Source organism: Equus asinus, chromosome 3 (genome assembly GCF_041296235.1).
Source record: "Equus asinus isolate D_3611 breed Donkey chromosome 3, EquAss-T2T_v2, whole genome shotgun sequence".
Classification (NCBI taxonomy): domain Eukaryota; kingdom Metazoa; phylum Chordata; class Mammalia; order Perissodactyla; family Equidae; genus Equus; species Equus asinus.
Window position 1 is genome coordinate 31,515,300 of NC_091792.1, and position 26,463 is coordinate 31,541,762.

General features: G+C 36.6%; 1 protein-coding gene across 17 annotated transcripts in view; it reads right to left on the minus strand.

Moving 5' to 3' along the window:
* INPP4B (inositol polyphosphate-4-phosphatase type II B) overlaps positions 1 to 26,463 on the minus strand; it is a 794,515-nt gene that overhangs the window by 388,271 nt on the left and 379,781 nt on the right. For all 17 annotated transcript variants that reach the window (XM_070504821.1, XM_070504820.1, XM_070504819.1 and 14 more), the window contains 2 exons: positions 10,231 to 10,438; positions 8,309 to 8,353 (listed from right to left, as the gene is read on the minus strand). In XM_070504821.1, coding sequence (XP_070360922.1) covers positions 8,309 to 8,353; positions 10,231 to 10,318 — 133 coding nt within the window. In that variant the 5' untranslated portion in view covers positions 10,319 to 10,438. The remainder of the gene's footprint in view (positions 1 to 8,308; positions 8,354 to 10,230; positions 10,439 to 26,463) is intronic.

Consider the following 26,463-nt stretch of genomic DNA (forward strand, 5'->3'; position numbering starts at 1 on the left):
TTACTTTACCTGTTCATATCTAGGATTCCTTTCCTGTAAAACAAGGATGATAAGAGAGTAGTAGAGCAATAATGATTTCACATAATGAAATTGTGAGAATTAAAGTAATTAATTTAAGTAAATTATTTAGAACAATGTAGGGTGAACAAATAAACACTCAATAAATGTTAGTTATTTTTAATGTTATTATCCCATAGAGTTGTGGTGAGGAAAATACAGCATCCTGTTTATAAAGAGGTAACCACATAGTAGATGCCAAAAAAGCAGTAGCTGTTATACTGTGCAGTGACTATGATCTTCCAGTACTTTAGAAGGTGCTCCCCCAAAATTGCTGTTCAATGGAATGTGATGTTTTTTAAGGGAAGTGTCATATTGGAAGAATAAAAAAAATGGCATCGATTTATAATGAGGCAACAAAATAGGTTAAGCACAGGTCTTGTCTAATTCTTAACAGTTGCTTCTCTTGTTGCTTGACGATCATCTTGTAGCTTACATGAAGAAGTAATATTTTTATCATTAGATTAAATACAAAAATATACTTTTGTGCTTAATATTCCCTTTAGCCGGCCCAGCATACCAAGCAGAGGGTAAAAATACTAAAGAAGATATACTAAAGTCTTCTATTCTCCCACTGGAGCTTTAAAAAAGTCAGAGCTTTATAATCGTTTATGGAACACAGACCAGCAGGAGAGTAGAAGTGTGAACACAGGAGAGAACTGGTAAGTTTAGCCTCCTAAGAATTTTTTCTTTTAGAGAAACGTCTAAAACAATGCCTGATTTATAGCAATTCATAAAGTCTGAATGGACCTGACATGCAGGTTAATGAAGGCCTCAGCAGGCTATAAAAGCTGCCTCTGTAAAGAGATGAGACTGTTTTTGTGCAGCTTGTCAATTTGGGCACATTTTTATGCACATTTTCAAATTCTGAACACAGAAAGCTGATCACATAATTTACAACTTTTTTTTTCTAACTGGGCTATTGGACATATTGGCTCTATATACAAAATCCAAAATCAGTACACATAATCTAATATACGATGTGACAGAAGAACTTAGTGTTTAGAGTCAGCAGTGTCCTGGACAAAGCTTTAACAACCAGAGAGGATAATCTCTCCTTATGGAAAGCCTCTGTAATATCTGAAGTAACCTACCTAATGACATCTTGTCATTGTACCATGACATAATGTGATAAGAGTGAATTTTAATCACTGAATTCTACGATGATACACATCCTTTACCTGGTACAGGTGTATAGTGGGTTGCTTATCCACAAGCCTTTTTTTTAATCCTCCATTTCCACAAGCAAGCACAAGCAGTGCACTTTAATTTGTCTATTTAATCACACTATGTGTGGCAGAACTGACACGGCTTGCAGAGTGAATGTGAAGTTAATTTCTTATAAAGCACTTGCAAACACTGATGTTTCTATACATATTGCTATTCCCAAAGACCAGGAAGCAGATGAATGAAGAATCCTATTTGAGAACAGAGTTTTCATTTTCTCTTCCAGGAAGACAAGCTGGCTGGCGTTTCTATATGTAGCTTGGTTTGATAATAAAGTATTTCTTGCATGCCTTTTGTGTGCACGTTTTCTGAATTTGGAGTCTCTATCTTGTTCCAAGCACCAGGCATCTGTTTATGCTGCTCTCCTGGTCCAGAATGGGATTCATCCTTTTCTCTTGCTATTTGAATCCTGTTTTCTTCCTTCAAAAACTGGCTCTAATCTTCCTTAAGAAGCCTTTCTTGACTACTCCTTCCCATACTAGTTTGATCCTTTACACAATCTCTTACATTCATAGAGACGGAAAAACAGCTCAGCTTTGAAGAGTCTTTTAATGACTTTAAGGATCTTAGTTTGACCTCTCTAATTATACTATGGGCTAATTGAAGGAAAATGGCAGAATTTTACTCCTTCACATATGCCCCTTTTCTTGTTCAGCTTATTCAGGTTCTTTATTTATTGCTTCTTTTTTAAATTTTTTTTAAAGATCAGCACCTGAGCTAACATCTGTTGCCAGTCTTCTTTCTCCTTCTTCTCTCCCCCTCGTCCGCCTTCTCCTTCCCTCCCCCTCCCCCGCCTTCTTCTCCCCAAAGCCCCCCAGTACATAGTTGTATATTCTAGTTGTAGGTCCCTCTGGTTGTGCTATGTGGGACGCCACCTCAACATGGCCTGATGAGTGGTGCCATATTGGCACCCAGGATCCGAACCAGTGAAACCCTGGGCCATCAAAGTGGAGCTTGTGAACTTAACCACTCAGCCATGGGGCAGGCTCCCCAGGTTATTTATTTTTAGAAAACCTCAAAACATCTGATTGTGACATTTATACAGGCGCATTACAGAGATTTTGGAAGATACAGGAAAGTATAATAAAGGAGATAAAAATTCTACCAACTTGTGATAACCGTGGTTAAGGACACTCATACCTGTTCTCCCCATCTTGTTCTTTTGTACACACAGACACAGAGGGTTAAGTAAGGGTCATGTTGTACATGTAGCTTGTTATCCTGCTTTGACAACTTTTATATTCTCGTTTGATGAAATATTCTTTTGATAGATTATTTTTAATGACTATGTAATATTCCATCTTAAGAACATATGTTTCACTTTAAAAATTAAACAACACATGCTGATTGGCTCTGAGTTGGGGATGAAATACAGTGGCCTGAACTTTCCTTCATCCATTTTGAATTTAAGGTATTAGGAGAAAAGTCAAAAAATGAGATGGTAAAACAAAAATCAAGAGGGTTAACTGTCTGAAAACGTGTGACAATATACCACCACATTGCGGAGATAACTGTGATGTACCTGTACATTGCCTACTATTGATTTGTATCTGTGAAAATTTCCACAAATTTACTATGAAAATTATAGCAGTTAATGCAGACTTATCAGTTTTAGAGAAAACTGAAAAATAAACTAAGGTTCTGTTAAATAATTTGAGCCTCAGAGTAGTCTTATTTTAAGTACTAATAAAACACATACGGGATGAGTTGGTATGTTTTAACTGCAAGAGGAAAAAGTCTTTGGAAAAAATTATTCCATAAGATTATATAGTGACTTTTAAAACAGTGTCACAAAAGCCAAAGGATCTAACAATCAGGTGGCCTTGGATCCCATGTATTTCTGTCCCTTACTAGAGGCTCACTAAAGGGTCAGGCCTGATCCTATTATCCAGACTGCTGGGGCTGGGGGTTGGTAAGGGTGAGAGTGAGAGGGGACTAGAAGAGGCGGGGGGAGTAGGATCTTACTGGCTCAGTACCTCTTTTATCCTACAGTTGTCCTACTCTGACCTTGGGATTCCAGTAGTCCAAGCACATGGTCCTTCCCTCTTCTGCCATTTCCCCTGTGGCTCTTTTTGCTTCAAGACCAGATCAACTTATAACTCGGTCTCATGCTTCATCAAACCAGCAACCCAGTTTACCGCCTTTGAACCCCAGAATTCCCGTTCTTACGACCCTATTTCCTGTGCATAAATATCGACCAAAGCCCGCTCCCCCCTGCTTGGAAAGTCACCTGGGTCTTCTGTTCAGTACAGACGCTTTCCAAATCAGTACCCGCAGCCAGCTTAAGTCCCTATGAATACAGAGGCCTTCTTTGACCTCTAAATCTAAAGCAGGTCTTCTAGTCGCAAGTTAACTGCCTGGCCCCCAGGGATGTTCTGTACAGTGGCCCTGTTTACTGTCTACACAGAACTTAACACAACCTGAAAATACTTTATCTAAAAGCTTTCTGTGTTCTCAATACAATTTGAATGAATGAATCGTTTGTACTGGTTAGAGATTTCACTCCAGTGCCCATGTCCTCACATTCCTTTCATAATCAATCTGGAGGCTGTTGATGTGCACAAAATACGTCTTTTAATGTGCCCTGTACCTGGTCATTTGGCTTCCACTGGGTATCAGTTCATCAAAGTGTAAATTAATTTCAAGAATAACTTCAAAATGGCAAAGATGGAACACAAGGACCACACGCAAACACACACATGACATTATTTCCTATGTATCTAATATACATTAGTGCCTATTGTTTTGGATTTATAATATATGTGATATCCATATAAAATATGAAAATATATTGTTATAAGTACTCTATTGACTCTGGAGATGGTAAACGGAGGCACATGATGATAAGCACTATAAGCATAATTGGGTGGATGAGTTTAAGAAATTTCTCACAGAGATTTCTTTTATATCTTTGTCATAATTAGTCTTCTGTAGACGTTTTCCACAATGGATTCAAGAAAGAAATGTACCCAGATTTTAAGAAATTATCTCTCTTCTTAAATGCCAGCTTTGTTGAAATGAAAATAATTTTATTAAACCATAAGCAAAATCTATTTTCTCTTAGGTTTTTAATTATTTCTTTCTTTGTGAAAATAAAAAGGGTATCAATACGCTCAAAGGAAACAATGAAAGAGATGTGGAAGCAGAGTTTCAGGTGTAAGGGTGAATTATATAATTCAAATGCAGTAAACCATTAGAAACACAGTTGACAATGGCATGAGATACTCATTTTTTTCAGTACATGCTTATCTTGTGCTAACAAGACATTTTTAGGCAATTAGCTTGCTCAATTGACTAAGCATCTCCTACCTCATTTACTTGAATAAAGATATGCAGCAGAGAAACTTCAGCAAGAGACAATGATGATATAGTGGCATACAGACAAGGCAGAAACAAGTCTTTGCCGGAAAATACCTTATACAAAGCAATATACCACTTGGCAAAATTAGCGTGCTGTTTTCCCAATTTGAAAAGCAAAGCCATTGAAATTCTCAATTTATTTGAATACTTGGGTAAAAAAATAGAGAATCAAATATCAAAAATTTATTTGGAAAATTAGGTGGAAAAAAACCTCCTATCTTATTTCTTCTATATTTTTCCTAGAATTATTTTTTGTTTTAAGACAGTTGGGTTTTTCTTATTAAATAAATATGCACATTCTTAAACAATGACACAAATATTTAAGAAATCATTATTCTTTCATTACTCATTATGAAACGAAGTTAACCATATAACAGGTGAAGTCTTAAAGAATTTGTGGGATTTAAAAAAACCAAAGAAAAAAAGTGTTAAAAATAATACAGTAAAATCTACAAGGGTTTAGGTGTAATGTCTTTGAAAGAGTAGTTTTTTAAAAAACTTCTTCAAGAAATAGTACAATTGAGAATCCTAACGTACTAAGAAGCATAATAAACAGTATGGGGAATGTATCTTCCAAGATCAATAGCACAATTCCCTGAACAATCTAAATAACTTTCTTTGTTTATTCATCAGGCATTTCTTGCCACTTTATAAGATAAAATTATTTGTTAAGAATTCTAGTGTATTTTTTGAATAAGCATAAAAAAAGAAAATTGAGGGTTTTTTTTTTAAATGAGAGGAATATTATTATGGATGTATTCTTGCAGCTGCTTAGCTCTTGGATCTACGATTCAAAACCAGAAATATAAGTGACAACAGCATCGCTACTGAATTTGACTGGGCTTTCAAAACAAACAGTATAGTTAGGCCCTGGAGCAAGACTGATAACCTTAATTGAAATAAAAGACAGGTGTTTGGCCCAAGCACGCTGTCTCTTGAAAACTGGCCACCACCGTGTTTGCCTAACTCCAGTTGCTTCTGCCTTCTTCAGACTCCGCCTGTTCTCCAGGATGCAAATAACAAGGCTTTGTCTGTTTTTTGAAATACACTAAATCACTCTAACAAATCTTCACTTTTCAGAAGTCCTCTCAAAAAGGTAAAGAATGAATCTCTTCTCTTAAAAATGAAAGTTGAGGGCTGGCCTGGTGGTGAAGTGGTTGAGTTTCCTTGCTCGACTTCAGCAGCCTGGGGTTTGTGGGTTCAGATCCCAGGCACGGACCTACACACCACTCATCAAGTCATGCTGTGGCAGCATCAAAATAGAGGAAGGTTGGCACAGACGTTAGCTCAGGGACAATCTTCCTCAAGCAAAAAGAGGATGACTGGCAACAGATGTTAGCTCAGGGCCAATCTTCCTCACCAAAAAGAAAGAAAAAAAGAAAGAGGGATAAATGAAGGCTCAGGTAGCAACAGTTACAGCCAGTGAGTCAAGAGGTGCCTAGGCTTCTTTGGATCCTCAACTCCCTTTCTGAAAATGAGTTATTTCTATATCTGACAACAGCTGAGAACTCTCTACAAAAAAAAAAAAAAAAAAAAAAGTATAGCTTTATTGGTGTTATCACAGAAGTTCTTTGAGTTTTTACATTTCTGTTTCTCAATACTAGGGATAATAAAAAAAATCTAGAATCCTTAAATTATAGCACCTTATAGCTATATTTGTAACAAAATAAAATGTTAAAAAAATTATACCAAAACCAAGAACACTGACAACACTAAATGCTGGTGAGGATGTGGAGCAAAAGAAACTCTCATTCGTTGCTGGTGGGAATGCAAAATGGTACAGCCACTTCAGAAGATAGCTTGGCAATTTCTTACAAAACTAAATATACTCTTGCCATATGACCTAGCAATTGCACTCCTTGGTATTTACCCAAAGGTGTAGAAAACCTATGTCTTCAAAAAACTTGCGCATAGATGTTTATAGCAGCTTTATTCATAATTGCCAAAACTTGGAAGAAACCAAGATGTCCTTCAGTAGGTGACTGGACAAATAAATTGTGGGACATTCAGAAAATGGAATATTATTTAATGCTAAAAGGAAATAAGCTATCAAGCCATGAAAAGAAAATTAAGGAAACTTAAATGCATATTACTAAGTGAAAGAAGCCAATCTGAAAGGGCTACAGACTTTATAATTCTAACTGTCTGATATTCTGGAAAAAGCAAAACTATGGAGAGAGTGAAAAGATCAGTGGTTGCCAGGGGTTAAGGGAGAGAGAGGGATGAACAGGCAGAGTACAGAGGGTTTAGAGCACTGAAAACACTCTGCATGTTACCATAATGATGGATACATGTCATTATATATTGTCCAAATCCATAGAATGTACAATACCAAGAGTGAACCCTAATGTAACCCATGGACTCGGGGTGATAATGATGTGTCAACGTAGGTTCATCAATTGCAACAAATGTATGAATCTGGCAGGGGATGTTGAAAAGAAGGAGGCTGTCTGTTTGCGGCGACAGGGTTTATATGGGAAATCTCTATGCCCTCTTCTCAGTTTTGCAGTGAACCTAAAAGTGCTCTAAAAATAAAGTCTATTAAAAGAGAAAACAAACAAAACAAAACAAAAATAAATTATATATAACTATTGTCCTAATAAATTATGCTTCAAAATGTAATATTATGAGAAAAGGATATAAATTTAAAAGCCATTTTATTATATAGTAAAAACACATGTTGCTAAAATAATTGGGACTGCACCAAAAACCACTATGGGTAGTGAATGTATATATTTCAATTTGCCCATAACTTTATTAAATATGTATATTAATTTTTAAAGACTTGGATACTAAAATATATCTACTCTCTGTATATGAAATTGAACATATACATGTATGATTCTATAAAACTGCATTACAAAGAAAAATGTAAAGATACTGGTGACCTTTCATAATATTTTGGAACCATGAGAGGGAAAAAAAAAATAACCTCTTTCTAAATAGTTCATATCAAACGTATTTTTACCCTCTTTAAATACTATTTTGCAGCTAAGTTACTAATAGCATCTTGCAGTCATACCTGCTTCAAACACAAAGCAGGTCCCCCTCACGAGCCAAGTAGTGGATCACCTTGAGTGCACATGTTTAATTCATTCTTGAAAAAAAGTTACAAATTTCTACTTGTGACAGACTTTTAGAGTTGCTTAAGGAAGTCAAAGTTTTGAATTAAATTCTCAAATGCCGAGGATCCGCCCACAAAATCAAGATGGAACAGGAGGAGGACATTTTTGAGTGAGTGAGACTGAAAGAGAGAAGAATCTTGTAAATGCCGTAAAGGAAAACTCAATGTCAGGCCAGTCTCCAGCCCAAGGAGTAAATAATTAGGCACATGGATTTCCAGAAACATTGATTAGCAACAAAATCCAGTCACTGCATGAGAAGGAGTGCTGGGCACTGAATTTGTGGTCTGCAGACCTGGTTGTCAGACACAACTCTGTCACCACTGAACCCTATGTCCTTGAGTGGTGAACTGACCTACTCCTCAGCTCAGATTCTTTACTTATAAATTAGAGAAAATACTACTTACCTTATAAAATGAAAGTTTTTATAGAGCAAAGTTCATAAAAGTTTGTAAAAGGTACGCTATAAGTCAGGTACCTACAAGTTGCAAACTGTATATACAAATTATTATTATAATAATAAATAAGATGGAATTCCTTACCAAGGATGAATTCCAACTGTGGTTCATTTGGAGTCTTCTGAATACCTATAAATAATAGATACAAACTCAGATGAAAGATATTTAACTTATTATCATAAATATGTCAATGAATATAATCATGTTTCACTCTGCCCAGAATGTAGAAACACATTATTTGGCAGAATGAATAAACTCAGTTAGTCAGACTTATAAGCAGTTGGTTTTCAGAATGTAACATAATATTTGTAGCAGAATGAGATATGACTAAAGATTTGACTGATCTATTTAGCTCTATGGCAGTAACGAAACTCAGAAATACTGTTTTTGTAAGCTATGACAAGTTCAAAACATTTTTCAGTGGCATCTGTTTCTTTTGGATGCATAGAGACAGAGCAGTAACCTTCAAAAAAGATGAGCTCCCCAAAGTACTCTCTTAGATAGATTTTTCTTTCAAACTACTTGGATCTGCTGTAAATAGAAAATTATTAATTAAAAAGATATCTCTGATTGGGTTATGAAAGACATGATAGTGGTTATTCTGCCAGTTTTTTGATAGCTCAAACCAACATTCTGTTAAATATTTCTATTCCTTTTTTGGAGATTTTTAAAAAATCCAGTAACATGGCTAAATAATTTAAGATGAAGTGGGCTGTAAAGTGAGTCTGAGACTAAAGGTAAGGAAGTGTGAACACGTAATGGTTAAGAGGTAGAAAGATCAGACTGTGGCAAGTAACTAGGTCGTAGGTAGATGCCCGAAGACCACACACAGTGCAGGGCCTTCCTAAACAAAAGCGGATGAGGACCGGGGTGCCATTTCTTACAACCCATGGGTGGCCAAGGCAGCAAAACCAAAATGTATGGAAAAGTAAACCATTTGGCAATAAACGTAAGAATATTATAAGAATCCTTTCCTTGTTTATTTTTACTGGTGCGTTGATCAGGTACAATTTAAATTTACTAGCATTTGGTCACTAATATATTGTTAGAACCATCTCTTTGCATAAAAATCACTCATTTTTATTCATAGAGTTCACTTTTTTTGCAGAGTAACCATATTTTTTTCTCCTGCTGACATTTAACCATGCTATGGTTAACAATTTTAGACTTTCCAACAGGGGTTAGAATGACAATCATTAGGTAGGTCTTTGTGCATTTCAAATAGCGTGGATTTTTAAAAAGGTTATTAACAATTAACTCTGCTGTAAGCTCTGACAGCCAAAGTTCTCAAAAAATGCATCCAGCCAATACCACTTTCTAAAGATTATTTTTATAATGTAAATTAAGCAAGAGGTTGGGCATATGTTTGCCAGTGTTAAATAATTGAGCAATAGGAATCTTCTGAAAAGAAAAGATAACAACACAATTCATGCTAAACAATAAAACCCAAACCCTGGAATTTTAAACATGAGAGAATACATACATTTCTTCCCATAATTTTAATTACTTGAGTAGAACAAAAACCAATCTTAATGTTTAAATGCGAATCTTGGCCAAATCTCCAAGCTTGCTCTCTTTATGTAACTTAGCACTCTATGGTATGGCAGCAACAGTCTAAGCATCTAGTGTAACCATTTTGCCCTAATGTCTTTGGTTTTAAAGAGAAAATTTCTATGTTCCAAAAAATAATTCCACATGAGAGTATATCAATGCTAAATAGAAGGTGTTCTTAAAAAGTATTTATTAGGGTCCTAATGAATATTCAAGAACTTTGATTCTGCTATTTGATATGTAACCATTTCATGGACTATCATTTATCTCATCCAAGATAAAAGATGAGAGGCATAGCATAGATTCACAACACCAAAATAAATAGCACAAAGGAAAAAGTTTAATCTCACGCTATTTGCAAGAACGCGTTTCTGTGAATACACATGCATGTGTCTGTTTAGTACACTCAATTTGCATTTTCAGAGAGTTACAAGAATGAGTGCGCACATACTTACTTGTGAACTGAAAGTCCCCCGTATCATTTGCCGGTGTGGGAAGAAAGTGCTGGCCTTCTTCTGATGCTCCTTCCTCTTTGATTTCCATGATCAACCTTCACAATTGTTCAGTCTTTCAAGTTTTCGTGCTGAAATGTCAGTGCCAATGATTCCTGGTTTAATGTAGATGTATCTTCACACTAAAGACCTGATATCCCACTCTGAAATTCTGCATTTAGGAAACAATAGCAAAAATCTCAGTTACTTCAGAGTTCAGTATAAAGCTAAGAATAAAGGTAGATAGAGACTATAACTACCTTCCTGTCCCTCCCACTTTTACTTTTAGGACAAATGCACCCAGTTAATGTACAATAAACTCTGTATTTAATGGGTATTCTCTACGCAATTATTTTATGGTCATATGAGGAACGTGTAAATTTTGAAATTACATTCTTTCTCTTCTGGTTCATTCTATAAAATAGCAGTTAGCTATAGGGGCTGCCAACTTAATATGCACCTGATTTAGTCACAAGATCAGATAGCATCTTGTTAAGGCATTAGCAAGTTTTGCCAAGGTAATGGTACTATCATGCCTTCCATTAGAACTGCCCTTTATGCTCATCTCTCTATCCATCCTTGTTAGAATGTTATTGATGAGCACATAAAGATAACTTGGCATGACTCTCTTCTTCAAAGATGAGCCAACAGGTTGTACAGGCAATTTTCCAATCTCATCATTATCCATGGAGTCTTTTGCTGCTTTGCCTGATAAAGGTTTAATTGTTTAATGATTGGGGTATATGGTGAAAAGAATGAATAATAATTCTTAAAAGCCAAAGCTCAAGGGGAAATGAAAGTAACAACAAAATGATCAAAATTAGCATGGAGAAAGGAAGCTTCTCCAAGAATTTAATACCCAAATAGTTTCAAATTCATTTTGATATTTAGCATGACATACATGACCAAGAATGAATTAGAAAGAAAATCAATGTTGTTTTAAATCAAGTTACCAGCTGAATTAAAATGTATAAAAATCTTTAAATGTCTACCCAAAGTTGCTGAATGAGATAGCAGCAATCAAGTGTGCTTTGGAATACTGATTCGGTCTCCAGCTTCACAAACCCACAGCCTTACTCTTTGTTGTTCTTAACAAAGTGGATTCATCTATAATTCAGCTTTAGTTTTTTAAGATAATCTGGCAAAAATTAAATCCAGAAAGCATCTTGAATCTTTAGAAAATAGTACAATAAAGTTGCAGGCAAATACACATTTTCTTCTAAAGATACAACCAGGAATACTTTCTGGGGTAAAGGGTAAAAGGGTTACTGTGCCAAACCTGCCAATTTGAAAACTATATTTTGAGTTAAGATAATACTTTTGAATTTCTTTTTTGACAATTTAAATTTAGAAGTCTTTTTCTTATAAGGACAGACATATATTCATTGTACCACATTCTCTCAAGAACCTATGACAAATGCATTAGCGTAAGTGGAATAATATCTTTGGGAGATCATCATGCATTTGGGACTTAGATACAAGAATTTTATTAAATTCACTGTACTTCTTGTCTTCTTTTTGCTGAGAAAGATTTGCCCTAAGCTAACATCTGTTGCCAATCTTCTTCTCTCTTTTTTTTTCCTCCCCAAAGCCCAAGTACATAGTTGTATATTCTAGTTGTAACTCTTTCCAGTTCTTCTATGTGAGCTGCTGCCACAGCATGGCTACTGACAGATGAGTGGTGTGGTTCTGTGCCCAGGAACTGAACCTGGGCTGTCAAAGTGGAACACGCCAAACTTTAACCACTAAATCATCTGGGCTGGCTCAAATTCACTATATTTCTTGACCAAAGACTCAACCTCTAATCCTGATCAGTCATCTTAAAAACTGACAAAGAGACTTAAGTAAGGTAATATGAATGAATTTTAGCAAAATAACCACTCTGCACACTAATGGTGAATAATTAATAAAATAAAAGTTAACTCTGTGTGTGGGTGTGTGTGCACTTGCATAATTTGGAGGTCAGTGGAGAAAACTGAAGATGCCTAAAAAGGCTCATTAGTATGATCCCATTTTAAGTATACTATCCATTCAAAACTAGTTCATTTACTGAAAAATAACTTCTTGAATTTTAGAAAGAATGAAGCCAAAGGATTATATGACAATCTCTTATGATTCTATTAATTTCCGTTCTACATTTGTTGCATTTGAGGACAAATTTGACATTTGATACTTGTTACCAAGGCACATACCTCAGAAGGAAGCAGTTGCATTACTAGAAAGCTCTAGAAAACCACTGCATTTCTAGCTGGTAAATATAGCATTTACCTATGGTTATGGTTAGGTACAATAGTTCCCTTTCTGTGTCTCTTTGGAAATTTTTTGGTTTGGAGATCACGCAAAAGAATAGATTGAGGCTTTTACATACCACAAATATATTTAAAACAGATAGCTAGAGAGACTAAACTTAATTCTTAGAGCAGAAAGAAGCCACACTAAATATACTTTATGCAAGAGAGTGACATGACCATATGTGGTTTTTAGAAAGTTTACTGGGTGTCAAAGTAGAGAATGTACTGGAATGCAGCAAATTGATATGGCAACCAATAGTTTGGTGGTTATTTTAACATTCTAGGAAAACAAAATAATAAGGAGGATCTAAGCCAAAACAGAAGCAGATGATTAGAAAAGAGAATCTGAATTCCAAAGAAACTTATAAATAAAATTACCTGGATTTGATGATGGAATTAGATGTGATATCAGAGTTGAGAATGAAAGACAGGAATTCAGGTGAAACCCAGTAAATTATGAGCCAGTAGACTAAATGGAAAATAAAGAAGGAGGAATTTTAGTCAAGGATGATGAGTTTAGTTTTAACGATGTTATTTCTGAGGTGCCTTAAGATATTCAGAAAGCAGTTGAACACATAGGTCTACATCTCATAAGAGACATTAAGGCTCTAAAATTATATTTTTGGAAATCGTTTGCAAATGGTTGAAATCAAAGGAACACGTGAAGTCACTGAAAGAAACTGAACGTAGTGAGAAGAAGGAAAGACTGAGGATTCAACTTAAGGCACAAATTATTTAAGGGAGCAAGAAGAGAGGTTAGTTGGTAAAGGTACCAGCAGTGATAGGAGGAGCAGCAGACAGAAACAACTGAGGGAAGAATGGCATCACTTCGCTTAAACAAGATCATTGGGCTAAGAGATGGCTAAACTTTTTTTAAGAATAGGGACACTTGAGCCTATTTAAATGCTGAAAGAACATAGCTAGAAAAACAAAAGAAGAATTGAAGATTAAGGAGAAAGGAAGATGACTTATAGGTCAAGAAAAACTCTAGATGATACAGTCTGCTGTAATGGGAGGAAGAGGAGTGAATAGAAAATGAGATATGATCTAAAAAGTAAGGGACAGAAACTTGAGAGTGTTCTCCCCAATGGTCTCATTTTTCCTCTCAAGAAAAAGGCATATTTATGAACTATGGATAAGGAGAGATTTCTCAACCTGACTTCAAAAGCACAGTCCATAAAGGAAAAGATTAATAAATTTGACTATATTAGAATAAAAATATTCTGTGAGCAAAAGATACCATAAAAAGTAAGATAAATTACACACTGGGAAAATATATTTGTAGCACAGACGTTTACAGCTTCTGTTTAAGATGTACAAAGATATAAAGAGTATTACTCCCACCATAACCTCAAAAAAAAAAAAGTTGAATAATATACAGAATTATAAGTTTTCCTTAACTAATCAGAGGAAAGATAGATGCCTGCACAGAGCAGAGCTTCCTTCCATGGGAGGAAGAGATGTCAGGCCCTAAACAAGCTGGTAATAAGAATTCAGCCACAATGTTTAATGACTTACTAAAAGTCAAAGGTGGGCTAGTAAGAGAGTATAGAGCTACTGAGAGCCACGAATTCAAGGGTAATCTACATCCACTAACAGGCTTCTCTTCTTGGACTTCACCAGATGCTCTCGAGAAAGACTGGGAGCAGAGTGAGCGTCTGGAGAAAGCATCCTTTGATGATGCAGGCCTGTGGGAAGGGAGCAGCAGTCACTGCAGGAAAAGCATGATGTACCACTTTGATCCTCCCTACAGAGCTAAAACACAGACCCTGTTGCCATCAGGGCACAAGCAAAGACTCATTGCAATTAGGGGATGGAAACAAGAAAGTGGTAGGAAAGCTTCCTGGAACTATATCATTAGAGATCCACTGATCCTCTATTGATAAGAGAGGAACAGGATCACAGAGAAAAAGTCCCATTCCCAAGACCCAAGAATGCAGACCTGCTTAAGATCAAGGCTGAAATAGGATAACAGAGAACATCTCTGCCTCTAAACACCAGGCAAGCAAACACTAAGAAACAGGTAATAGAAGGCTACCACTGGGGGAGGCATGAAAGCATAAATAGTGAACCTCTCTGATTTAGAAGTTCCCAGGAAAAGCCTAAAATGGAGGGTGGAGAACAAAGTCTCCAGCCACCCAAACCCCACCCTAAGCACAAGTGAATGTTAGAGGAATTTGAAACTAGCAATGCACTGAAGGTTAGCCACAGCAACAACGAAAGCCAAACCTAGCTCAGTTACTGACTAGATCTACTACATCCCCCAATACACAAACTAAAGGTTAGCAGAAAAAGAGGAATGCCCACTTCTAGGCGTAAATACTATTTTATACTCTACTTCCCTACAAATCACCCAAGAAGATGAAGATGAAGACAAAGAAGAGGAAGAAGAGGATGGAGAGGTAGGGGAAGGAGGGGAGGAGAGCAGTGCGGGAGGCAGAGGAGGAGGAAGAAGGAGAACACCAACAAAACAGTCCAAGAAAAAGCAAAAAAGAAATGAAGAGAACCAGACTCAGGTATGACCCAAATGTTGGAACTATCTGAAAAAGAACATGCTAAAGACTCTAATGGAAAAGGTAGACAACCTGCATGGCCAGATGGGAATTTTTAGCAGAGATAGAAACTGTTGGAAAGAATCAAATGGAAATACTAGGGATGTAAAATACGTAACAGAGATGGAGAATGCCTTTGATAGACTCTTCAGTAGTATGACACCATCAAGGAAATAATCCATGAACTTAAAGATAGGCCAATAGAAATTAACCAAACTGAAACACAAAACAAACAAACAAACTGAAAATGCATGATAGCATTCAAAAGCTGTAGACAACACAAAGCAAAATATATGTGTTACTTGGACCTCAGAAGAAAGAAAACGATAGAATAAATATTAAAGCAATAATCGCTGAAGATTTTCCAAAAATATTGAAAGACATCAAAAAAGTGATCCAAGAAGCTCAGAAAGCACCAAGCAGAGTAATGACACTTCCTCACACACCAATACACAAGCAAATCAAACAAACAAAAAAAATCCTACGTATATCATATTCAAACTACTGAAATCCAAAGCTAAGGAGAAAACTTTTAAGGCCATCAGAAAAAAAAGGTAAATTACATATAGAGTAACAAAGACAATATTGTGAACTTCTTGTTAGGAACTAAGTAAGCCAGTGGATATTGGAGTGACATCTTTAAAGTTCTGAAAGAAGAAAAATTGTCAAGCCAGAATTCTATTCAAAGTAAAAATAACTGTAAAAACTAAGAAATAAAGACCTTTATCCACACAAATAAAAACAGACAAATTCATGATCAGCAGAATTGCACTACAAGAAATATTAAAGAAAATTCTTTAAGCATGACTTAGAGAGATACTTGAATCCAAAAAAGAAATGAAGAGTGCTATAAATGTTATAAAAGAAAATAAATGTTAGTTTCATCTTTTCTTGCTTTTAGTGACTACAAAATATAATTGCCTAAGGCAGGGGTTGGCAGACCTTTTCTGTTAAGAGCAGAGAGTAAATATTTTAGGCTTTTTGGGCCATACAGTCTCTGCCACAACTACTCAATTCTGCTGTTGTAGTGTGAAAGCACCATTGAAAATACAAAAACAAATAGGCATGGCTGTGTTACAATAATACTTTATTTGCAAAACTAATTTGTATTCAGAATTTGGTCTGCAGGCCAGAGTTTGCCAACCACTGGTCTAGAGCAAAAATAGTAGCAATGTATTGTATGCTTATTGCATATATAAAAGAATAATGTGGGTTCTCGTTAAGATGGCGCTGTGAGCAGACATTGAACTCACCTCCTCCCACGAACACAACCAGGTTACAAAAATTTTGGGAAGAATCATCCTGGATTGAAAACTGAAAACTGGATAAAAAGCACCCCCACGACAAGGGACAGTCCTGACGAAAGCATAAGAGGCAGTAACTCCGGCCGGAGAGGAAAAAAGCCACCTTTGGGAGCAGCGGAGCTTCTCAGCTGGCCAGCCGGGAGCCACCCTAAGGTACGCAGCCCTCCCTGGAGGAGTGAGGTCCGGAACGGGGGCAATACTGCTATAACCATCCTTCGGACTCAGCCCAACTGAGATGGGGGTCTTACTGTCTGGCTTTGCTGGCTATTAACTGCAGCAAGGACACCCCAGAAAAGCTATCGGCCGAAAGCCGAAAAGATCTGGGTCTTAAAGGGCCCACGCACAAACTCACTCATTGCAGCAACCTAAAATCACCAGAGAGAAGGCTGACTGTCATTTGGTGAAACAAGACTCACCTGGTGGGCTCTGGGGGCATCTTGGTGAGAGGAGGATCCTCTCCAGAGACTGAGACATTGGTGGGGGCCATTGTTCTGAGCTGGTCCAGGTGTGCTGATATGGACACCAGTGGGGGCCATTGAGGTGCGTCCCTTGGGCTGTTAGCCCAGGGGTCTGCCACACCCACTAGAGCACAGATTTAATCCAGTTCAGCCAGGGCAGGCAACCCGCCCTAGGGACTGGCCCCACCTAACAGCAAGCCCTCAGGCTACTTTTCAGCCTGCATTGACTGAATGCCTTGATCCTCTACAGGCAGGCGAGGGTGTCTGCCTCTGTGGGGCAGGGCTTGTGTGAGGACCAGGTGAACTGTGGGGGCATTGGGGCAGAGGTGGGGGCCTCTGCAGTGTGGTGGTGGGGTACGCTCCAGGGGGTTGAGAAGTGTGCATGGAACAGGACTGTGTTGACAGTGTATGTGGTCCAGAGGGGAGTGAGGCTTATCAGCGGCAGAAGAATTGTGCTTCACAAATAGCCATAAAAAGGATCAGCCCCACCTTCCAAAGCCTGAAACAACTGAATGCCTCCATGCCAAGGGCTAGCCCCACTCAGCTGCATTCCTAAGAGAACTGGCATCAGCCTTGTTGGCCTCAGGCCTATCACAACTGTACGCCCCTGAGCCTAGCAACCAGCTACACTGGGTACCAACCCAATTAAGAGGACAATTGCAATAAGAGTGTGCTGACAGACTTTGTAGCCAACAGTGCTGAGGCCCCTCCAAACCGGATCTACAAACAGCTGGCCAGGGAAGGAAAGATCAGACTCCCTGGGTACCTGCAGTGGGAGCAACCCTGCCACAGCAGAAGAACACAAGTAGCCCACAAAGGGGTCACTCCTGGTTCTTATGGTCTGGTGACAAGAGGGAAGCACACTGCTGGGCCTCATAAGGCATCTCATACATAAGACCACTTCTCCAAGATCAGGAGACATAGCTGACTCACCTAGTACAAAGAAAATAGCACAAAGAGACATAATGAGGAGGCAAAGGAATACTTTCCAAGCAAGGGAACACTACAAAACACAAGAAAAAGAACTAAGTGAAACAGAAACTAGTGACCTCCTTGACAAAGAATTCAAACAAAATATAATGAGGATGCTCACAGATATGCAGAGAAGAATGGATGAACACAGTGAGCACATCAGCAAAGAATTGGAAGATATAAAAAAGAACCAATCAGAAATGAAGAATACAATACTTGAAATGAGAAATTCACTAGAAGGACTCAATAGCAGAGTAGAGGAAGCAGAAGAACGGCTCAGCGAGCTAGATGAAAGATTAGAGGAAATCACCCAAGCAGAACAGAAAAGAGAAAAAAGAATCAGACAGAATGAGAACAGTGTAAGGGAACTCTGGGACAATATCAAGCGTGCTAACATTCGGATTATAGGGGTCCCAGAAGGAGAAGAGAGAGACAAAGGGGCAGAAAATTTATTTGTTGAAATAATAGAGGAAAATTTTCCTCACCTGAGGAAGGAAACAGACATCCAAGTTCAGGAAGTACAGAGAGCTCCAAACAAGAGAAGCCCAAAAAGGCCCACACCAAGACATATTATAATCAAAATGTCTAAAATTAAAGGCAAAGAGAGAATCCTAAAAGCAGCAAGAGAAAGGTCACAAGTGACATATAAAGGGAAGCCCATCAGGCTGTCAGCAGACTTCTCAGTCGAGACCCTACAGGCGAGAAGAGAATGGCACAACATACTTGAAGTGCTAAAAGGAAAAAAACCTACAACCAAGAATACACTATCCATCAAGGCTATCATTCAGAATGGAAGGAGAGATAAAGAGCTTCCCAGACAAGCAAAAATTAAAGGAGTTTATCACCAAGAAACCACTTCTACAAGAAATGCTGAAGGGACTTATTTAAGTGGGAAAGCAATGACCACAAATAGAGATAAAAGAAAAAAATTATCAAAAAACCCCAAAACAACAACAAGAAAAAACAGGCAATAAAATCACTTGTAAGGTAAAAGTATAGTAAAGGCAGCAGATCAACTACCTGGAAAGGTAATATGAAGGTCAAAAGACAAATGTACTAAAATTACCTATTTCAATGATAAGAGGGTAATGGATAGACACACACTAAACAAAAGACTATATATGTTGTGAAAAACATATAATGTGGGAGGAGGGGAGTGAAAAAGTAGAGCTTTCAGAAAGAGGTCAAGCTAAAGAGTCTATCTACTCAATATAGACTGTTATATGCATAGTATATTAAATAGGATCCTCATGGTAACCACAAACTAGAAACCTATAACAAGCAGGAAAAAAAGTAAGACAAAAGAAATCAAACATATTACTAAAGACAGCCATCAAACCACAAGTGAAGAGAGCAAGAGAAAAAGAAAGGAACTGAGAAGAACTACTAAAACACCCCCAAAAAAGAAAAAGTGACAAAATGACAATAAATACATATTTATCAATAGCTACTTTAAATGTCAATGGACTAAATGCTCCAATCAAATGCCATAGGGTGGCCAACTGGATAAAAAAACAAGATCCATGTATATGCTGCATACAAGAGACACACTCCAGACCTACAGACACTCACAAACTGAAAGTGAAAGGATGCAAAAAGATATTCCATGCAAATGGCAAAGAAAAGAAAGTGGGGGTAGCAATACTTATATCAGACAAAATAGACTTTAAATCAAAAACTGTAATAAGAGACAAAGACGGGCACTACATAATGATAAAGGGAACAATCCAACAAGAAAATATAACACTTGTAAATATCTACGCACCCAACATAGGAGCACCTAAATATATAAAGCAATTATTAACAGACATAAGAGGAGAAATAGACAGTAACACAACACTCCACTTAAACCAATGGATAGATCATCCAAACAGAAGATCAATAAGGAAACACTCGCCTTAAAGGACACATTAGACCAGATGGACTTAGTAGATATATACAGAACATTCCATCCAAAAACCACAGAATACACATTCTTTTCAAATGCACATGGAACATTCTCCAGGACTGATCACATATTAGGCCACAAAACAAGTCTCAATAAATTTAAGAAGATGAAAATAATACCATGCATCTTTTCTGACCACAAAGGTATGAAACTGGAAATCAACTACAGAAAGAAAACCAGAAAAGTCACAAAAATGTGGAGGTTGAACAAAATTCTACTGAACAATGATTGGGTCGATGAAGAAATCAAAGAAGAAATAAAAAAATTCCTGGAGACAAATGAAAATGAAAACACGACATGCCAAAATCTGTGGGATACAGCAAAAATGGTTCTATGAGGGAAGTTCATAGCAATTCAGGCCTACCTCAACAAAGAAGAAAAATCCCAAATAGACAATCTAAAAGTGCACCTAAGGTACTGGAAAAAGAACAACAAACAAAGCCCAAAATCAGCAGAAGGAAGAAAATAATAAAAATCAGAGCAGAAATAAATGAAATAGTGACTAAAAAAAAAATAGAAAAAAATTAATGAAACCAAGAGCTGGTTCTTCGAAAAGATAAACAAAATTGACAAACCCTTAGCTAGACTCACCAAGGAAAAAAGAGAGAAGGCTCAAATAAATATCAGAAATGAAAGAGGAGAGATTACAACGGACACCTCAGAAATACAAAAGATAATAAGAGAATACTATGAAAAGCTATACGCCAACAAATTGGATAATCTAGAAGAAATAGATAAATTCTTAGAAACATACAACTTTCCAAAACTGGTCCAAGAAGATGTAGAAAATTTGAATATACTGATCACCAGTAAGGAGATCGAAACAGCAATTAAAAACCTCCCAAAAAATAAAAGTCCAGGACCAGATGGCTTCCCTGGTGAATTCTACCAAACATTCAAAGAAGACCTAATGCCTATCCTTCTCAAACTCTTCCAAAAAATTGAAGAGGAGGGGAGGCTTCCTAACTCCTTCTAAGAAGCAAACATCATCCTGATACCAAAACCAGACAAGGACAACACAAAAAAAGAAAATTACAGGCCAATATCACTAATGAACATCAATGCAAAAATCCTCAACAAAACACTTGCAAATCGAATACAACAATACATTAAAAAGATCATACATCATGATCAAGTGGGTTTCATTCCAGGGATGCAGGGATGGTTCAACATCTGCAAATCTATCAACGTGATACACCACATTAACAAAATGAAGCATAAAAATCACATGATCATCTCAATAGATGCAAAGAAAGCATTTGACAAGATACAGCATCCATTTATGATGAAAACTCTAAATAAAAAGGGTATAGAAGGAAAATACCTCAAAATAATAAAGGCCATATATGACAAACCCACAGCAAATATCATTCTCAATGGAGAAAAACTGAAAGCTATCCCTCTAAGAACAGGAACCAGACAAGGATGCCCACTGTCACCACTCTTATTTAACATAGTATTGGAGGTCCTAGCCAGAGCAATCAGGCAAGAAAAAGAAATAAAAGGGATCCACATTGGAAAAGAAGAAGTGAAACTGTCACTCTTTGCAGACGACACAATTTTATACCTAGAAAACCCTAAAGAGTCCACTAAAAAACTTTTAGAAATAATAAAGGAATACCGTCAAGTTGCAGGATACAAAATCAATGTACAAAAATCGGTTGCGTTTCTATACACTAACAATGAAGTAGCAGAAAGAGAAATTAAGAATACAATCCCATTTACAACTGCAACAAAAAGAATAAAATACCTAGGAATAAACTTAACGAAAGAGGTGAAAGATCTGTACACTGAAAACTATAAAACATTGTTGAAAGAAATCAAGGAAGACACAAAAAATTGGAAAGATATTCCATGCTCTTGGATTGGAAGAATTAACATCGTTAAAATGTCCATACTTCCTAAAGCAATCTATAGATTCAACTCAATCCCTATCAAAGTTCCAACAACATTTTTTACAGAAATAGAACAAAGAATCCTAAAATTTATATGGAACAACAAAAGATCCCGAATAGCCAAGGGATTCCTGAAAAAAAAGAACAAAGCTGGAGGTATCACACTCCCCGATTTCAAATTATACTACAAAGCCATAGTAACCAAAACAGCATGGTACTGACACAAAAACAGACACACAAATCAATGGAACAAAATTGAGAGCCCAGAAGTAAACCCACATGTTTATGGACAGCTAATATTCGACAAGGGAGCCAAGAGCATACGATGGAGAAAGGAGAGTCTCTTCAATAAATGGTGTTGGGAAAACTGGACAGCCAATGTGCAAAAGAATGAAAGTAGACCATTCCCTTACACCATGCACAAAATTAACTCAAAATGGATTAAAGACTTGAATGTAAGAGCCGAAACCATGAGACTTCTAGAAGAAAACATAGGCAGTACGCTCTATGACATTGGTCTGGGCAGCATATTTTCAAGTCCCATGTCTGACTGGGCAAGGGAAACAAAAGAAAAAATGAACAAATGGGACTACATCAAACTAAAAAGTTTCTGCACAGCAAAGGAAACCATCAACAAAACAAAAAGACAACCTAACAATTGGGAGAAGATATTTGCAAACCACATATCAGATAAGGGGTTAATATCCAAAATATACAAAGAGCTCATACAGCTCAACAACAAAAAAACCAACAATCCAATTAGAAAATGGGCAAAAGATCTGAACAGATATTTCTCCAAAGAAGATATACAGATGGCCAACAGGCATATGAAAAGATGCTCGACATCATTAGCTATCAGGGAAATGCAAATCAAAACTACAATGAGGTATCACCTCACTCTGGTCAGAATGGCTATAATTAACAAGACAGGAAACAACAAATGTTGGAGAAGGTGTGGAGAGAAGGGAACCCTTGGTCACTGCTGGTGGCAGTGCAAACTGGTGCAGCCACTATGGAAAGCAGTATGGAGTATCCTCAGAAAATGAAGAATAGATCTAGCATATCATCCAGCTATTCCACTGCTGGGTATTTATCCAAAGAACTTGAAAACACAAAGGCATAAAGATACTTGCACCCCTATGTTCATTGGGGCATTATACACAATAGCCAAGACTTGGAAGCAACCTAGGTGCCCATCAAGGGACAAATGGATAAAGAAGATGTGGTATTTATACACGATGGACTACTAATCAGCCATAAGAAATGACAAAATCCGGCCATTTGTGACAACATGGATGGACCTTGAGGGTATTAGGCTGAGTGAAATAAGTCAGAGGGAGAAGTCAAATACCATATGATCTCACTCATAAGTAGAAGATAAAAACGACAAAAAAAAAAAAACACATAGCTTTGGAGATTGGACTGGTGGTTACCATTGGGGAAGGGGGGAGGGGGGAGGGCAAAAGGGGTGATTAGGGTCACATGTGAGGGGATGCACTATAATTAGTGTTCGGGTGGTGAACATGATGTAATGTATCCAGAATTTGAAATATGATGTACATCCGAAAAAAATAAAAATTTTAAAAAAAGAAAAAAATAAATAAAAGAATAATGTGTATCATCAACAGCAAAAAGGATGGGAAGTGAGGATGGGGAATGATTTTGGTATGGTTCTTAAACTAAAAGTATAATATACAATTATATCTCTAAAATATTTGAAGGTAGACTGTGATTAGTTAAGTGTGTATAGCGATTCCTAGAATAACCAGAAATAATTTTTAAAAATAAATACAAATAATAAGCCAATAGTGGAAAAAAATTAAATAACAAAAAATACACAACAAATAAATCTAAAAGCAGGGGGAAAGAACAAAAGCAGATGGAATAAACAGAAAACTAGCAAAATGTTTGTTTTTAATCCAACCACATCAGTAATCACATTAAATGCAGACAGTCTATACACACACACACACACACACACATCAATTAAAACACAGAGATTATCAGTTTGGATAAAAAATGAAGACCTGACTATATGCATCATAGTTATATTCAAATATAATGATATCTAGTTTAAAAGTAAAAATATCAAAATATATATACCATGCAAATACTAATCAAAAGAAAACTGAAGTCTGATATTAATATAAGACAAAATAGATTTCATATCAAGGAACATCAGCAGGGACATTATATAATGCTAAAATGGTTAATTCGCCGAGAAGACATTACAATCCTAAATGTGAATGCATCTAACAGATTTTCATAATACATGAAGTGAAAACTTAAAGAACTGAAAGGAGAAACACAGTCAAGCCACATAAGATTTCAGTCAGAGATGGACAGCACAAACGACAGTGGTCCCATAGATTAGTGCCATATAGCCTGGGTGTGCAGTAGTCTATACCACCTATGTTTGTGCGAGGACTGTAGGGGAGGAAGACATTTTTCTCTACACTTCTAGGTTCTTCCAGCTAGTCTAAGCATTAAATTGACACGAGGCAGATCAGCAAAAGAAAAGCAAACAAATGTTTAATAACACGTATACAAGGAAGAACCCAAGAAAAGTGAGTAATTTGCCAAAATGGCCAAAGCCCTCACCTTAAATACCATCTTCAGCTAAAGACAAAAAAAGGTGTTGTGGGTGTGGAGAGTCAAGGACTTCAAAGGAAAGGAAAACAATTCACAGGTAGGTGAAAAGGAGCAAACTTTTGGAAAACAAGTGTTTGTTAGGCTACACAGAAACAGAAGAACACAGAGAGGAGCCCTACAGACTGGCTTTTCTAGGTTTCTCCATGTCCACCACCTAGTTCATGTTATGCTAAGGTGATAACTTGCTTCCTGAGAAGGTTTTTTTAATCTGAATTCTTTCAGGAAGTTAAAGGAGAAGTAACAAGAACTTTCTGACTCTTTTGTTTCTTAAAAATAATCAGCCTAAAATAATTCTCATGTACAAGAGACACATTTTGGGGCAGCAAATTTTGTTCCCCCTTCAGCACACTCTATGATGTTGACACAATGACAAAATCACCTAATGACACATTTTTCAGAACATATCCCCATTGTTAGGCGATGCATGACTGTAGACAAATCCACAGTGACATGCTTGAAGACATCAACATTTTTTATCAGTGATGGATAGAATGAGTAGACAGAAAATCAGTGCGGATATAAAAGACTAAACAACACTACCAACAACTTGATCTAATTGACATTTATAACACAATTCATCCAACAAAAACAGAATACACATTTTTTTTCAAAGTATATAGGGAAGAACATTCACTAAGATTATATCCTAGGTCATAAAACAAACTTTAACAAATTTTAAGTTGGAATAAAAACAAGTTTATTTTCTCACCACAATGAAATTAAACTAGAAATAAAAAAGATACCTGCAAAATCTCCAAATATTTGAAATACATTTCTAAATAATTATATGTATTTAACGTGATTCAGAGGTTATTCATAGGTATATACCTATGCACACTTTCAATCAGAATGAAATCACTACATTACACATCAAAATATGCTTGAAGGTAAATTTACATTATTAAATGCTTATATTAGAAAAGAAAGTCTCAAATCAATGATCTAAGTTTCACCTTATAACCAGAAAAAGAGCAAATTAAACCTAAAACAAGCAGAAAAATATATAATAAACATATATATGTATATAATAAACATAACTGATAAAGATTTAGTTTCCAGAATATATTGAAAATGTTAGAAAAACAACCTAATAGAAAAAACTATCAAAATGTGTAAATAGGTAATTAAAAAATATTAAACAAAAATTGCCAAGAAACAGGAGATTCTCAACTTCACTACTGATCATGGAAATGCAAATTAAAACCAAATGAGATATAATTATGGAACCATGAATAAGTAAAAATTTTAAAGTCTCAAATCCTCAAATATTGATGAGGATTTAGAGCAATATAAACTTTTATGCACTATTGGTGTTCCAATCACAGTGGAAAATAATTTGGTAATATCTAGTAAAGTTGAAAAGCAATTCTACTACTAAGCATATATTCTAGGAAAATTCTTGCAAATGTGTACCAGAAGACAGTTAAAAGGATATTCATAACAAATCAACTTCTAATAATAAAATATTGAAACAGGCTAAATGTCCATCAATAAGAAAGTAGATAAATATATTATGGTCTACTCATTCTATATAGAATGGATCTTTCACATATCAACACTGATTAGCTTCACAAACAAAATAGAAAAGAGAAAGAGTGAGGAGGGGCAGGAACACAGAGAGAGAAAGAGAGATGGTGATATGATGGCACTTATAGAAAATTCTAAAACATGTAAAATAATACACTAGTTCTGTATTGTGCAGAGGTACATACATATGAGGCATAATCACCATAAACACTAAATCAAAATACGATGTTTGGGAGGAGGGATGTGGGGATGCTATCAGGAAGGGGAACACAGGGGTCTTTAACTGTACTGGGAATGTTTTATTTATTAAACTGGGTAATAGGCACATATTTTTCCTTATACCTTTGGTATGTCCCAAATATTCATTATGAACTTAACTAAAAAGGCAAAGCCATGTGTTGAGAGGAGATGGGGAGGAAGTGGAGTGGGAGCTTTGAGAAGATGGAGTTTTGAGCTGGCCTTTATGAGCTGGATGAGGGAACAAGCAGAGCAGCTGTGTGGGTCCAGCTGGGCCTGGAGACCACACACCTGTGGAGACTTGTCTGACTAGCTGTGTGGCTTTCTCCAGCAGCGCTCAGCAGCCTGGTGGAGGAGGACA